This window comes from Octodon degus, unplaced genomic scaffold, assembly GCF_000260255.1.
Source record: "Octodon degus isolate 3935 unplaced genomic scaffold, OctDeg1.0 scaffold00026, whole genome shotgun sequence".
Taxonomy (NCBI): Eukaryota; Metazoa; Chordata; class Mammalia; order Rodentia; family Octodontidae; genus Octodon; species Octodon degus.
In genome coordinates, this window is record NW_004524602.1 from 6,341,201 (window position 1) to 6,358,290 (window position 17,090).

At 46.1% G+C, this 17,090-nt stretch overlaps 1 protein-coding gene across 2 annotated transcripts in view; it reads left to right on the forward strand.

Annotated features, from left to right (window-relative positions):
• Larp6 (La ribonucleoprotein domain family member 6) overlaps nt 1–17,090 on the forward strand; it is a 22,584-nt gene extending 5,494 nt beyond the window's left edge. Inside the window, exons 2-3 of one of the 2 annotated variants that reach the window (XM_004628914.2) lie at nt 12,218–12,425; nt 15,612–17,090. In XM_004628914.2, the coding sequence (XP_004628971.1) occupies nt 12,218–12,425; nt 15,612–16,658 (1,255 nt within the window). In that variant the 3' untranslated portion in view covers nt 16,659–17,090. The remainder of the gene's footprint in view (nt 1–12,217; nt 12,426–15,611) is intronic. The other variant, XM_023712411.1, reaches the window with a different exon arrangement.

Here is a 17,090-nt window from a genome sequence, read left to right on the forward strand (position 1 = left end):
GGACGTAGCTCAACAGCATAAGCAGCTGCCTGGCAAGCACAATGTCCTGAGTTTGATCTCTGGAACAACCACCACAAAAAAGTAGTACACTTTTACATTCATTTTTCCAGGATTTTAACAAATTTCACCATAATTTCTTTTCTAACTCTATCATGATTCTCATCCTATTGTTCTTACTTTTATTGCTGGTATGACCAGCTTTCTGAGGAGTCACGGTTGTGATATTTTAAGAAAGAAAATGGAAAAAAGGAAAAAAAGACGGAGAGCACAGGGCCGAATGTTGAAATGCTCTCCCTCCAGCACTACGTGTTGTTGGGTGAGACCCACTTGGGCTGCAGGGAGAGGTGACGCAGGACTCCCTCTTGGCTGTGCAGGGATATTTTGCTGTCGTGGTACCAGGGATCGAACTCAGGACCTTGTACTCGCCAGGCGGGCACTTACGCTACTGAGCTATCTCCCTGGCCCACTACAGATTTTTTTCAAGTCAAATTTTCAGTTTGACTGTTGAGCAAAATTATCAACACCAAGCAGATACATTTTTTTTTTTAAACTTTGCCATTTGAGTAGTGGAAAGTTGAAGCTTGGAACCATTTGACAACCAAGGTAGCATCATCCTGTAAAGGAGAGCTTCCCACAAGCTGAACTCTTGCTCTTTTCCATTTATGGGTTTTCATTTATTCTTCTCTAATTATGATTACAACTGCTATTCTTGATCTGAAAATGTTAACAGTGTAATGGGGGGCCTCCTTGTGTTCTCTTCTCTGCATCCTTTGGGGTCATGTCTGTTGCTCTGTGGACGCTTCCTTGCATTTTGGGACTACATTGCCCAGGCTTCCATTTGTACTTTTCCTATTCTGGTCATGAAACCTAGCCATCTCCACAAGGATCCATGATTTTTCAAATTCTACTGAAAAGGTGTTTAGAAACCAAGCTCGAGCTGAATTCTCGGAAAACGGCGGACGAGGGAGCAGCAGAGAAATCCTCTCTGAGATTTGGTGTCCAGGCTGTGGAATATACCAATGTAAAGAAGAGGAGAAGGAGCAAAGTGGGTTCCTGCAGCCCAGAAAGGATCTGAATGCCATGGTGAGTGCAAAGAGAGAGACTTCAAGGGAGGAGAAGGAAACGACACGACACACTTTCTCCCCAAGCCCAGCCTCACTGTGTGGGATGAGGAGCTCCAACCTGCAGACGCACGGGGACTGCTGGTGACCCCAGAGGCTCCCACAGAGAAAGGCACCTGTGGAACAGAGCAGTGGAGGCAGCAGACCATGGTGGATGGTGAGTTATTTGGGTTCAAACGTCCACCAGGAGAGGGCGATTGGCTGGTAGCCACCTTGGAGAGGGGCCAGCTGAGCTCAGAATTCACAACAGCTGCAAGCTCCACCTATCCGTTCCCAGTCAGTGTGAGGCTGCTGAGTCCAAGCGAGATGGACAGGAGGTCAGGGACCATGTGCAGACTGTTACACACTGAGAAAACTGAGCTCTGGCCTCTCAGCCAGAAGCCAGCTTGAACCTTAACACAACTAGAGGTGCAGGCCCGTTGGGATTGGCCACGACCCTGCCGTCAGCTGCAGCCGCGTTCCTGGGATTAATCACCTCAGCTCTGGGCTCTGCCTGCCCATGTTGTCTACCAGTGATGGCAGAGACACACGCCTTCAAGTGGTCTTATCTTTTCTTGTTTTAATTTTTGTTCTGTTTTGATTTTTTCTTCATTATTTGTTTTTACTTTTATAGGAGTCTTTTTTTTATAGGTTTCTTGTTGTTGTTGATGTAGTGTTCTGTTCTTGCTTTTATGTCTTCCTCCTCTGCTTCCTGTCTTCTTCACCACTTTCCCAAAGTGTGCATAATCCTCATTGACCCTCTAGCCCTGCTTCTAATCTCTTCCTCTTCCATTTTTATTTATTTATTTTTTTTAATGTATTTGGTACAGGGTCTCACTGCGCAGCTCAGATTCATGGTGATCCTCCTGTTTTCAGCCTCCCCAGTGCTGGAATTCCAGGTGTGTGACACCACACCTGGTCTCGGTGGCTGGCTCAGTGCACCCGGGGGTGGGGCTAGTGCGGCATGTGGTGCCGATCGAATCCTGGTCCCTGTGCTTGCCTAAGGGGGCACTTAGTCTGCCGAGCTATCTCACCGGCCCTTTCTATCTCTATTTTTTCCTCTTAACCTCTTTTAAAATTTCTCTCCTTAGGGTAAAATTGCCATATTGAGAGCTTAATTACTGTATATAATTTTTGGTTTGATTTTAGATTTTGTTATATAACCACAAATCTGGTTCATACACTTAAAGGTGGCAAATTAATAGCTACCATGGCCTGTTATTTTCTAGGTAATATTTGATGCTATTGTTAGTGCTGGTTGTACCACTTTAGCCAGAGTAACCTAATTGTTCTAATCGGCTGTTCTTCCTAGATACTAAGACTGACATGGCCTAAGGGTCATAAACAATACTATAATCCAGTGCCAAACAACCAGGGGGTAGGTCATATAGGTAGAAACTTCTCATCCTCAGTAAACTGAAGAGTGAGGATCTCACACCAGACTTAAAATCCCAAAGTCAGCCACCCCTGGAAAACACCTCCGAGAAGTAGTCATTTCCTATGGGTTCTAAATACTAGCAAGAAAGCCACTCACTTTAAGCAAGTCACAAGCATTAACCTAGGAATTAAACTAAACTAACTAAATAAATAAAACAGAAAAGGAGAAGACCCTTACACAAGATGCAACCCCAGGCTTCCAGCTCACCAAAGGCAAGCCCAGGGGGCAGTGAGATGGAGTCACTCGAAAGCTACCCACCTGGATTCTTGGAAGTCATGAAGGAAGCAACAAGGCAAATGAATGCGGCTCTAGAAAAAAAATCAAATCAGAAATGTTTTCTCGGATAACTACAGAGATGGTGATCACGATGTAAGACAGGTTTAGTGGCTCTGCAGAAGACACAGATTTTTTAAACAAAATATAGAAGCTTAGGAAAATGATGGAAACTAGGATCAACTCATCATAGGAAGGAAATGGAACCCGTGAAATGATTCAAAGAGATATCCAGGAAATTAAAGATTCCATTGAAAGTACACAGCAGAATGAGCCAAGGTGGGGACAGAATCTCAACTATAGAAGACAGGATTGTGGTCAGGGGATAAAAAGAAGGATTTCTTAAAATAGCAGAGGAAGGACCATGAGAAATCAGTGCCAAAGCTGCTATGTGATGGAAAGAATAACATGAAACAATGAAAAGGTTGGAAATAACACAAATGACATAAAAAAAAAATACCCTGTTCACAGAAGTAATGGCAGAAAACTTACCAAGCAGCAAAAAAAGAATTTGATGTACACATAGGTGAACCATATAGAACTCCAATTAGCTATGATCAAAATAAATCTACCCCAAAGCATAGAATAGTCAAGACACCAGAAATTCAACACAAGAAATCAAGGTTTGAAACAAAAATCAGAATTTTTGCCTAGGGCATTACTGCTTTTAGATCCTTTCAATGAGCAGGGGTAAGAAATACGTGCTTTTAAAAAATAAGTTAATACACACCTATAATATTCAAATAACGGAACTTAACAAAAAAGGGTATACAGGTGAATGTCCATTTTGTATCTGTGCATTCCAAGTGGTTAGGATAGATATATAGTTACATTCTCTTAATGAATAGAATGATTTGTTCTAATGGTGTTTGTAAATAGGACATCAAGTCCGCGTCTTGTACAGCAACTAACCACTAAGAAGAATGTATGCAGTGTGTTAATTATTGAAACTGTCCTAGTGATTTGATTTGAAACTGTCTCATTGCTATTTGTTTATCAATAAAATTATGAAAAAAATAAAGAGCCTAAAGCATTAGCTTGAAAAAAAAATAAGTTAATATATTAGTGCCAATTTACATTTAGTATGGTAAGGTTTTTGCTCTTTCTTTTATTTAAAAATCTTGATTTCTGATGACATTAACATTTGTTTGCTTGGTGGTTTTAGTTTTAAGAAAATACGTAAATAATCTAGAGACTAGTGAACAATACCTCTGTTCATGTTTATCATTGATTATAAATACAATAAAGTGCTAAAAAATTATTTTCTGAAGTATCATGTCAGGGCTGGGGAGAGAGCTCGGTGGCATAAGTGCCTTCCTGGCAAGTGCAAGGTCCTGAGTTTGACCCCTGGTACCAAAAAAAACTTTTTTAAAATGAATAATCATTTCAAAAAGCAAACTAGACATGTACTTCCCACTTCCTAAAGTCTGAATTTAAAAATCCAGGACCTTAATTAGGTAAATAAATTTGTATCTTATCTCAGTAGCAAGCCAAATGAGAGCAATTTCATTTACATACCCAGTATAATACCTATTGTTATTCTCTGACTGATTGTGAATTTTTTTTTTTATAAAATAAACTTTTTGAAAGAAAAAACTATTTCCAAGTGAATAATGTTCATGAAAATCCTAAGGGAAAACGTCACGATGAGAAACAATGAGACTGAGGCTTAACAACCGTTGTATGTCTAGGTGACTCAAATTATTATTATGAGTAATGATAAATTATTACTATGAGTCCAGCATTATTATGAGTAATGATAAACCACTGTAATAGTAATAGTAAACCCCTGCACGCCCGCTTTTCACTTAACAAACATAGTCTTCTTCATTTCCTTCTGTCTGTGATGTTCCAGGGATGTTGAATGGGTTCTGTCTTTCTCTTAATGATGACTGTGAAAGTTTCCATTTATTAATGTCAGTGTTATTCCAGATGTGCAGTACAGTCCTTCCTACACATGATCTTCACTAGATACTGCTGTGATTATTTATACCTGCAGGGATGTTAACTAGTTGACCCCTTTTCCAAAGCCTAGGGGGTGGACCAGAAAGGCAGGGTCGTCGAGGAAAGTCATGATCTCTGTGATAAATACCTAAGAACTTGTGGACCACCCACGTAAAGGGTGTGGCCTCTGCAGCTGGCATCAAAATGTGCTGGCTCCTGTGGTGCCTTTTCCAAAGCTGAGAACATACCTCGGTGTTTCCAACCTGCCTCAATGAAGAATCTTTAGCTTTGGGGTTTTGTCTTTGTGTGTATGTGTGACACTAGGGATCAGGGTCTTGTGCATGCCTGGCAAATGCTCTGTGATGAGCCACATGGCCAGCCCAGAACTTTTATCTTCTCAATCCTTGCCTCATACTTTTTGTTTCACATCAGTTTGCTTGGTTGCTTTTTTTTTTTTTTTGAAACCAGGGATTGAACTTAGGACCTTGTGCTTGCCAGGCAAGCGCTTATTCTACTGAGTCATCTCCTCAGCCCTGGTTGCTCTTGATGAGTTTTGTCTTGTCTTGTCTTGTCTTGTTCTTTCTTTCTTTCTTTCTTTCTTTCTTTCTTTCTTTCTTTCTTCTTTCTTTTTTCTTTCTTTCTTTCTTTCTTTCTTTCTTTCTTTCTTCTTTCTTTCTTATGTATTTGGTACAGGGTCTTACTACATAGCTTGAAGTGGTGATCCTCCTGTTTTCAGCCTCCCTGGCACAGGGCTTACAGGTGTGCGTCATCACGCCCAGTCTTGGTGGCCACTCAGTGCACCCAAGGATGGGGATGGTGTGGCATGTGGTGCCAGGGATCGAACCCTGATCCCTGAACTTGCCTAAGGGGGCACTTAGTCTGCCCTGCTGTCTCGCTGGCCCTTTGATGAGCCATTTATGATGTAGCACCTTTTTCTAGAGATGGGCCAAAAGAAACGTCCTGCAGATGGATCTGAAGCCTACTGTTTACTGTAGATAGTGTTTCTTCTTCGTGCTAAACCCTGTCTTTGTTGCTATTCCTATCCTTCACTTTCCTGCTCTTGGTGGCCAGGATGCCATGTGAGACCATCTGGAAGGACAGGTGATGAACCAAGAAAAATTTTCTAGGTTGAAAACTACCATGAGGATCTTACAACTCTACCATTGTAGTTTAGGTATTTTCATTCTGTAGGGTGGCATTTGATTACTCAGTTAATATATCTAGATTAGCTTAAAATTTTATGAGAAAAGCAGCTTTGGAGGTTTTTCTTTTTTCTTTTTTTCTTTTTGGTAGAACTGGGGATTGAACTCAGGTCCTTGCGCTTGCCAGGGAAGCGCTTATTCCACTGAGCCATCTCCCCGGCCTTGGAGGTTTTTATACTACGAATAATTTGTGTTTCTCCAAACCACTTACAAATGTGATAAATGTTTTAGCACTAATCCGTGGAACTTGGTTATCTGTTTTGAAATGTGCCCCCTTATGTCCGTCCTTTGGATCCATTTCTAGCACATTTATAGCTGTAGCAAAAGACTCTTATCATCATTTCTAGTTTACAATTTTTTTAAAAAAGGTTTTTTATTATTTATTGATACAGGGTCTCACTATGCAGCTGGGACTTGTAGTGATCCTCCTGTCTCAGCCTCCCCAGCACTGGGATTACCGGGGCCCACACAGTATTAGGTACCAGGGATTGAACTCCGGTCCTTATGCTTGCCAGGCAGGCACTTAGACCACCGAGCTATCTCCCCAACCCTATAATGTTTATTAAAAACAAAACAACTTAAGCATAAAATGTTTTCCAATCTGCTCAAAATGCCATTAAACATGTATTTACCAGTCGCCATCCTCCTTTCCTCAAAGGATCCTACTAGCTATGAATTGCCCTTGCGGAAATGATTTGCTTTGTAGTGCTGGTACTTTTAAAAGTCCTACTATGTGCAAGTGTAGTACTCAGTTTGAAAGAGTGTCGTACTACAGTGAAAGAAACCAGTAGGAATGCTACCCTCCACTCAGGGTTTGTGGTACGTACGAGGTATGCACACTCAGAGCCATGACATGAACATGGGCAAGCGTTAGGAGAGGAAGGGTTTCCTTACTGGTGAGAGTTGTGTCTGCGACATGTGGCTAAGATCTGCAGTTGAGTGGGGTGGGAGTCGGGGGCAAGACATTGAAGTAGACACGATGGAACTGATAAAGGCAGAGGGAGTCCTGGAAGCTCGTGACACAGCAAACTGTAAGTCTTTCTGTTTGCTTGCGGCAAAGGCTATGGAAAGAAATGGAAGTAGGCGTGTAAGCTGGATAGGCAGCTTCTAAATGCACCTGAATATGGAGCAAAGGGCTTTAGATTCTATTTAATAGGCAACAGAGAATCTTTTATGAGTTGTAGTAATATTAAAGTACAGCAGTGACATTATAGTTGCTCTTCAAAATATGTAAAATGGCACAGAGTGGAGGAGGCTGTAGCCCAAAATACAACACAGGAGGTGGGAGGAGGTGGGACGACAGAACCCTGGAAAGGCTCTAGTTGGGAAATGTAAGAAGGATGCCAGGAGAAAAGAGGAGCCAATGTCTGAGAGATCGTTTCGCTTCTTCCTTTAGAACCATTTCCCTGCCTTCCTGCCTGCCAGTGACAAGCAGCAAGCGACACACCATCTACTTTCAGGGAGGAGAGAGAAGAAATAAGATGATTTTTAAAGGAATTGAGTGAATTTGCTATGGCTGCTAAGCAGAGCTGGTAGCTGCAGGGTAGTGTGCCCCTTCAGTTTGGGTAGGAAGGCCCAACTGAATGACCCCTCCCCGGTCACTCCATATTAAGTATAGACAGCCCTTCCCCTCCCATCAGGAAGAAGACCAACGGGAAGAGAGAGCTTCAGTGGGAGCCCAGCTTACCCTGCAAGTAAAGGTGACCCCAGCCTTCCCTCTTCCAAAAGAATACCTGTGGAGCTCCTCCCCCTCTAAGTATAGGTTGTGCATAGCGATTTCTTCCGATGAATACAGTAGGAAAGTGGAAGAAGGAGTCATTTTGCAGTAGAGAAACTGAATAAACACTCCAGCAGATGGGCGCTCAAGGTTAACTTCCATAGCACTAAGTCTGTTGGTAGTTTGTACCATCCTGTGAAAAGCCAAGACTGGGATTTTATCTCTTTGGTCCTCCGTCCTCCCATTCTGTCACCTTAATACAACCATGGAGAAGAATGAGAGAAATCCTTCTGGGAGGATGTTCTGCAGAATATCTGATTGGTGCCTCTGAACAGGGCTAAGGTCATCACAAGGGGGAAAGTGAGAAACTCATAGCCCAGAGGAGGCTAAGGAGATGTGACAGTTAAGTGTCATGTGGTGTCCTGAATGGGGTGCTGTAGGCAGACATGAAAGAGATCTAAAGGAGGTATAGGCTTCTGGTAATGGTAATAATAATGTATAATTATTCATTCAGAGTCATAAATGTACCATACTAATACATTAATAATAAACAAGCTCAGGGTGACATATATGACAGCTCTCTGTATCATCATCATCATCATTATTATTATTATTATTATTATTGAGACAGTGTCTCCCTGTATAGTACAGGGTGGCCTTGAACTCACCATGTAGCCCAGGCTGACCTCAAACTTGCTTTAGCCTCCCAAGTGCTGGGTTTACAGGCATACAGTTATCCCTCACTATTTCGTGACTCAACTTTTGCAGACTCACTGTTTTGTGGGTTTTCAAAAAATATTTTTTTGCTACATCATGGGATTTGGCAGTGCCGTACAGTATACCTATGTTGTTAAAACTGCGTAGGTTTACGAGTTTAGAAAATGGTTAAGAACATTAGAAATGTTTCTAAAAGTATGGGAGAGGTTTATAGGAGTGTGGGAAGGGTTTATAAAGCCTTTAAGTACATATATAAATACTAAAATAAATATGCTTTTGCTGCTTGGCTAATTTTCACTCGTCACGGGGGTCTCTGGAACGTAACCTCTGCCGTAAGTAGGGACTGCTGTAATCCCTGTTTCTGTTTGCTTGCAGCAAAGGATATGGAAGGAAATGGAACTAAGTTTGTAAGCGGGAAAGTCAGCTTCTAAATGCATCTGACTATGGAGCTAAGAGCAAGAGAAAACTTTTTATTAGTCATAGTAACATGATAGGCATGTGCCACCACTCCTGGTCTGTATTATTATAACTTTTCTGTAAATCTAAAACTATACTAAAAACAATTTTATTGCAGTTCTTGAAACAGGAAGTGAATTAGTAGTCACAGAAGGCAAATCAGGCAAAGTGTAATAGAAGCTCTGACTCCTGTTGATGTTATTGCATTTAGGGAAGGGTCTACAGGGTGCTCAGGGTCTCACTACTAGATCGGACTAGTGATCCGCCTGTTTACAGCCTCCCAAGAGCTGGGATTACAGGCACGTGCAAACCACGCCCAGTCTCCACCCCTGTCTCAGGGTGCCCCAGGGGCGGGGTCGGCATGGCAGGCCTGGGGATCGAACCCCCGGCCCGTGCGCCTGCTTGCAGCTGCTTTAATCTGCTGAGCTATTCAGCCAGCCCAATCTCCCATTGATATTATTGCAAACAAAAAGTTTTAAAGTGCCATGAGAGAGACTTTAAGACAGGACATCCGCCACACAAGAACAGGACGTTTTGAAAAGTGACCAGTCTGAGTACCAAAAAGAGTTCTTAGCGGCTAACTACACAACCCCTGCAATTTTAAAACTCATTAGGAAAATCAAAAGAGAACACCAGCAGAACCTTCTAGCTTATAAATCAGAGACAAAAGCAAAGACAGAGTCTATGAGAGCTAAGATAAATTCAGGTGGTTCTAAGCCAACAGGACTTCAAGAGAAGAAATACAATCTTAGCAAATGACTTCATGCTAAAGGGAACGTGTTTACATAGCCATGATAATAAAATAAAATTGATTGACTTTTCACCTTTTAGTATCTCTCTACAGAGGCAAAGCATGGAAGATTAGCTCTACAAGAGAATAATATATTACGAACCTTGAAACAATGAAATAAAATCGTAATTGATTGAAGTTAGAAGGCTGGAAGTGGAAGGAGAGATGGGACAGGAATATACATATCTGCATAGTGAGGAATAGCTGAAAAACATTAATATTGATGGAATAAGAAACCATGCAAAATGCATTATTTAAAAACAAGTAAGGGCCGGTCAAATAGCTCAGCAGATTAAGGCACCGGGCAAGCAGGCGCAGAGGCCAGGGGTTCAATCCCCGGGCCTGCTGTGCCAGCCCCATTCCCAGGGCGAGCTGAGATGGCAATTGAGATTGGGTGTGGTGGCACGTGCCTGTAATCCCAGTTCTTGGGAGGCTGTAAACGGGAGAATCACTACAAGTCTGTAGTGACACCCTGAACACCCTGTAGACCCTTCCCTAAAATACAAAAAAATACAAAAATAAAAACAAGTAGAAGGCTAACAGAAGAACCAAAACTAAAATTATAAAAAATTAGAAGAAGGTGCTTAAGGCTATAAGTGACCCCAAACCCTCACTTATACAATAAGACATAAAAGCTCAGTGTGGCTGGCAAGAGGCTGAGGCAAGAGGATCGAGGTGAGTCCAAGGCCAGCCTGGTGAGACCTGACTCAAACACATTATGAGACCTAATGAGACCTAAATCAAGAACAAGGCACAACAGGACATAAATGGCGGCTATACCAGGCAGGACGCATGGGGAATGCTGAGCTCAGCTCAGGAGGCGATCAGTAAACAGCAGGGGTAGAGTGGGGCGTGGTCACGGGTGAAGAGTTTTGAGGGGACTTAGGGCTATTGGCAAAATGATCTGACTACCAATGGCTGAAATGTCAGAGGTGATGGAAGTGATCACCTAAAGATCCTCAGGCCACCGAGTCCTACCTCATAGTACAGCAGCTGATGCTGCTATAACAGGAAAACTCAGGCACAGAATGGACAGTTCCTAATACCACAAAACAAAACAGCAGCAGCAGCAGCCACACAGCCCCAAAGGCACAGTGACCTCCACCTTTCCTACACCCATTCCAGGGCCTCCCGTTCATGCAAGCTCTGCCTTGTCTGCTTTGTTCCCGGCAGGCAATTCCGGCTCAGACTGGGCTGAGAAGATGAGGTCCACCTAGTCCGGCTTGTTCAGACCTCCCCTGGGTAGCCCAGCTTTTCCGTACCTCCAGGCTTCTGCCAAAGAGTGCCTTGCCCCCACTGGTTCCTCTTCTCTGTCTCAGTGCCCTTGCCTGCTGCTGGACCTGTCACAGTTTGCCACCTTCTTCTTGGCACGCTCTGTCCCCAGAGGCATAGGTAGATTTTTAAAAATCTTATTCTTCTCCCCAGTTGACTGCCTTTTTTTTTTTTTTTTAATGTATTTAGTACAGGTTTCTATAGGGTCTCGCTATGTAGATGGTACTCATAGTGATCCTCCTGTTTTCAGCCTCCCAAGAGCTGAGATTACAGGCATGCCCTACCATGCCCAGTCTCAATCCCTGTCTCAGTGTGCCCCAGGGGTGGGGCCAGCTCGGCATGCTAGGGATTGAACCCCAGTCCATTTGTCTGCCTAAGCAAGCACTTTCATCCACTGAGCTATCTGGCTGGCCCATGCCCTATTTTTATTATCTTCTTTCTTCTGTTGCTAAATGTGTATGTGCCCCAAACCCCTGTCCTCAACACTATAATGTCGCATCCAAACGGTACCTATCGGGTGGTGATCACCTGGCCACAAAAGCAGGAGCTTCGTTTCCCCAGCCAGCTAAGAAAGCCAGTTTGTGTTTTTAGCAAGTGTGGAAGATCTTGGATAAAGATCAAGTCTCTCCTTTGCACTGTCTTCTACAAATCAGGTTGGGGAGGGGACAGAAAGACAGCTAGTGTCGAAAGCATTGTGCCACTGGCAGAGGGCCACGTAAATGCGGGTAGGGGTGTTATGATTTTAAGGATCCTCTGTACTGGTTAGAAGCAAAACCTTGATTTCTTAGGTGGGTGGGGACGGGCAGTCACTGCCCCTGAGGAGTCCAGTTCAGGCACGACTCAGTGTAATTTCTCAGGGCTGCTGTCGCGAAGAGCTACAAGCAAGGTGCTCAAGAACAGAAGTGTCCCCTCTGGTGGTTCTGGAAACCAGAGGTCTGAAATCAAACATCAACTGCCCATGCAGCTGTCCAGGTCCTGGGGAGGGATCAGTTCCAAGATTCTCCCTAGCCACTGGTGGCAGTCTGTGGCATTCCTTGGTTCCTGCTGCCTCGCCCTGTCCTCTGATTTCATCCCCCAAGGGCTTCTCCCTGTGTTGTCTGCCCCAAATCACCTCATCATAGGGGCCTCCCTTGTACTGGATTAGCGCCCGCCCTATCCACTGTAACATCTCCACTACTCCATCTGCAATGGCGCTGTCTCCAATGCCCAGGCCAGTTTCTGAGCCCCTGGGGCTGGGAGTCCACACCACAGCGGAACTCAAGAGGGACGCGGTTCTCCTTATAACCCGCTGTCTCCTACCTGTCTCAGCAGCACCACAAGTGGGGGCGAGAATGACCAGGAGGACCTGGAGCAGGAGTGGCGGCCCCCCGACGGGGAGCTCATCAGGAAGCTGGTGGATCAGATTGAGTTCTACTTCTCCGATGAAAACCTGGAGAAGGATGCCTTCCTGCTGAAGCACGTGCGGCGGAACAAGCTGGGCTACGTGAGCGTCAAGCTGCTCACCTCCTTCAAGAAGGTGAGGCCTTTGGCTGCTTCCGGGGCGGCAGGTTGGGTCGGGGGCATCGAACGATCTTTATATCCTTGATGCCTGATGCCTAGCAATTAAAAAAAATAAATAAATCTGAAGCCTAAGAAATGACCAAGAGAAGGGATTTCAGCTCATATGAAGAATATGGGTGCATACTTCTAAGAGGATCCCAGGCACTGGGATAGATCTCAGCTGTAGCAGTAACAAAATACTATTTGTTCTTAGTATTGCATAATGTAGGTGCCTAGGAAGGGTTGTCTGTACCAGGCCAGGGTAATCGAAGGCCTTGAGAGACACCTGTCAGCCTAGAATGACATGAGTTCCAAGCATTTCATTTGTCAAGTGGAGTACATACAGGGAGAGGGGGACACCCAGACCTCTGGGAAATGAGGCTTTTCCGGGATGCTAATGTGATGTGTGTGACACCTCCATACCTCCTCTATGTTGGAGACCAGAGATAGGCAGTCGGAGAACTGCAGGCATCTGAGCAGCTGGCTGCTTGTCCTGGCTGTGCAATGACACAGCGGCAACTGGGCTCTGACCTCACTGCTTGGCAGAGTTGACAGCCGGGTAGGGACAAAAACTCTGTTTCCCTTGGGGAGAGCAATTTACTAGAATGGGAAAGAGCCACGTGACTTGTTGCATAATGGCCTGTGCAACAGGTGGTCTCAGCCACGTTGCCTGTGAACTTGGTCAACGAGCAGAGCTCTGCTCCTGGGAATTCTTCTTTGCCCCGCCCACGGCTGTGCTCCGCCCCTTCTCTAGCTCTTTTATTCTTTTACAGTTTATTCATTCATCAAACAGATGCCTTCTGTCTGCTGAGTGCTTTGTTAGCTGCAGCATGTATAAAATACATGTGGCACCCACCTGTGCCCTAGTCAAGCTCACAGTCCAATAAGAGAGAGAGGGAGCCAGGGAGGCTTACGGTGCACCCATAAACGCATGGGTAAAAACTGAACGAAGTATGGCCGGAAGCTAGTTGATCAGAGCAGCTAACGTTATCTGGAGATCTGAAATCTTGCCAGAGATGGTGTCAACGGGATAGGGTCTCAGGGGATGAGCAGGAGTTTTGAAGACTAGATGGGAAGGAAAGGATATTTCTTGTCCAGAGAACAGTGAGCAAGCCCTCAAGGGAGAAATGTTTGTAAGGACTCCTCTTGCATATTCTATCCGTCCTTCCGAGGGGCCCCAAGGGTCAGCCTGATTTCCTTTCTAAGCCGCCGCTAGGGAGCTGTGCAGAAGCATCTTCTCCGGTGCCGGCCAGCTGCAGCTAGAGTTGTCTCTAGGCTGTGCTCGCCACCCCCACAGCAGGGCACAGCAGCTTTCCATTTGCAAAGGTGATCACAGTGAGGCAGGTACAACTGACCTAGAGCTTTGGATCTCAGAAAGTTCTCGTAGAATTGAACAAGGACCAAAAGTCCCTGGCTCCTCTTCTAAGGTGGTAACTGGACACTTTGAATAGAAGGCCACAGCCACAGGCTGCGGGTGCCTCATTCCTAGCTCCAGAGGGCTTTTCAGTCCTGCCACAAGCCTTCTGCTTCTGTCCTGATGGACCCAGCCTGCCATCGGCTGCTCTCGGCCTCCAAGTAAGACAGCATTTGCCTCCCCCAGGTCCTTGTTGCTCCAAGTTCAGGTTTAGGAGGGAGTTTTCCTCCTCTCCTGAGTCCGCCCCTCTGGCTGATTTTGGAGGTGGCTCTGTCCATGATGTGTCACCCCTAGAGAGCCCCTGCCTGGCTTTCCCACCACCTTGCCATGACTCTACTCATCTGAAGCCCTGTGCGATCTGGGCCTACTCCTCCACAGCTTTGGCCTGTGTCACAGTGTCAGCCCATAGGCTCTGGGTATAGGAGACACGTGATTCCTGTGAGGCCACAGGCTACAGGGGACAGCAGCCCCTTTGCAGGAGCCTGACTACTTGCAGGCTCTACCACGAGGCCTCCCAGGTATTGAGCCGTCCCTTCTTGTTTTCCATGTGGTTTCTGTTTGAGAAACTCAGGGCCTCCTCAGAGTTCCAGATTCTTCTACAAAACAACTGCATTGGCCTGGCCTCCCAGGACTCAGGGTGATTCTGCCATGCCTGGCTCAGGTTACCCACCCCACCCACCTCTACCGTTTCTTTGGAATGACTCATTCTCCCTGGCATTCCCTGCCCCGGAAGCGGGCCTCTAGAAAATAACTGTTTTACAATATAAATATAGCTTGCATATACTGCAGTGTCAAGACACAAAATTTCCATCAAGGGAGAAAGAGGGAGGAGTTATTTCATCACCCTCTGAGGGGCCCAAGTTGGATTTTTGTTCTAAATTGAAATAGTCCATGTCACTCTCAGGCAGTCCTGCAGAGAAACAGGCACAGTCTGCCAGCCCCCTCTCTGTATTGCGTGCGGGACTGCAGAAACACAGCTTCCGAGGAACATTTGATGTGAAAATCTCCAAGTCCTGTCAAAATAATAGCTCGTTATTTTGAACCGGTCACAGAATTATTGACTATTCACTGAGTGCCAGGCATTCTACATTTTAAATAGAAATGTGTGTCTGCATGTATACATATTTTCTACTGATTTAATTTTCATGATGGTTCTGTGGAGCTGACACTGATAACATTTCCATTTTACAGATGAGGCTAGTGAGACAGCAAGAGTATGAATGACTTTCCAAGTCTTTGTGCCAGTTAGAGGCAAGTCTTGGACTTGTGCATACATTTATAGTGCCTTATTATAGTGAACACATAGACTTCCACAGAATTGAACTTTTCTAGGCCAGGGAGATAGCTGGGCGGACTAATCACCTGCCTGGCCCCACACCAAGCTGGCCACCCAAATCAGGCATGATGGCGCACACCTATAATCCCAGTGCTGGGGAAGCTGAGGCAGGAGGATCACTACAAGTCTGAGCTGCATAGCGAGAGCCTGTACCAAATACATTTTAAAAGGATTCAAGTGTTGAATCTTTCCGCTGTCTGGTTCTCTTGGATGAAACCACTGTAAACTGCGACCCCATTTCAAAGTTGTAGAACATGTTTTTTATCCCCTGTATGTTTGAGCATCCCCTGGCAGGTGTGATTCTAGGTAGTAGGATGAGGAATGAGGACGGGAGGGAGACAGCAGCATACATGAGGTCAAGAGGTACGAAAGGACACCAGGTACCACTTTCTGTGTGCTCTTCTGTTCTCCAGGTGAAACACCTGACTCGAGACTGGAGAACCACAGCTTATGCCTTAAAGTATTCAGTGACTCTGGAGTTGAACGAGGACCACCGGAAGGTCAGGAGGACCACCCCCGTCCCACTCTTCCCCAACGAGAACCTCCCCAGCAAGATGCTCCTGGTCTATGACCTCCACCTGTCCCCCAAGTTGTGGGCTCTGAGCACTCCACCGAAGAACGGCAGGGTGCAGGAGAAGGTGATGGAGCAGCTACTCAAGCTCTTTGGGACTTTCGGAGTGATCTCCTCGGTGCGGATCCTCAAGCCAGGGCGCGAGCTGCCCCCCGACATCCGGCGGATCAGCAGCCGATACAACCAGGTGGGCACCCAGGAATGTGCCATCGTGGAATTCGAGGAGGTGGAAGCGGCCATCAGGGCGCACGAGTTCATGATCACAGAGTCTCAGAGCAGAGAAAACATGAAGGCGGTCCTAATCGGGATGAAGCCACCCAAAAAGAAACCTCCCAAAGACAAGCACCATGACGAGGAGCCCGCTGTGAGCATCCCCCCGAACAGGTCCCTCAACAAGCGCGTGGAGGAGCTGCAGTACATGGGGGACGAGTCCTCCGCCAACAGCTCCTCGGACCCCGAGAGCAACCCCACCTCGCCCATGGCCGGCCGGCGGCACGTGGGCCCCCACAAGCTCAGCCCTGCTGGCCACCAGAATCTCTTCCTGAGCCCGAACGCCTCTCCGTGCTCAAGTCCCTGGAGCAGCCCGCTGGCCCAGCGCAAAGGCGTTTCCAGAAAATCCCCGCTGGCTGAAGACGGGCCCGAGATCTTCCGCAAGTGCATGGATTACTCCTCCGACAGCAGCGCCACTCCTTCCGGCAGCCCCTGGGTGCGGAGGCGCCGCCAGGCCGAGATGGGGACCCAGGAGAAGAGCCCTGGGGCGAGTCCCCTGCTGTCTCGGAAGATGCAGACTGCGGACGGGTTGCCTGTGGGGGTGCTGAGGCTGCCCAGAGGCCCTGACAACACCCGAGGGTTTCACGGAGGACACGAAAGGGCCCTGGCCGGTGTATAAATCCCTTCTCTTAGTATCAGCTCCATTGAAAACCGCCTTTGCTATCAAGGTTCTCACCAATACCCGGCATGACCTAGAACGGAATTCAGTCTCCTTTGAAAGATTTTATATACATAGAGACCTCTTAATTTATATATTTTGTAAGGTATGCAAATTGTCTAGTGTGCCGGGGCTCCCAGCATGGCAGTATGTTGATGACCCAGGATAGTGGTTCTGGGGGGCCATGGGATGGCAGCTCCCTGAGGAGGGTCTGATGATAATGGGGCTCTCTTTGGGGACCGAGCTGCCCTTGACAGACCGAGCAAAGGCATTGTGAGAGCCCAAAGGAGTTTTGTTGTTCGACAGCAAACAGTTAAGCCAACAGCATGGTGTCTTTCAGCACTCTACATATGCTCCCTGTCCATTGAATAAATAATAAAACACCCGCCGGAA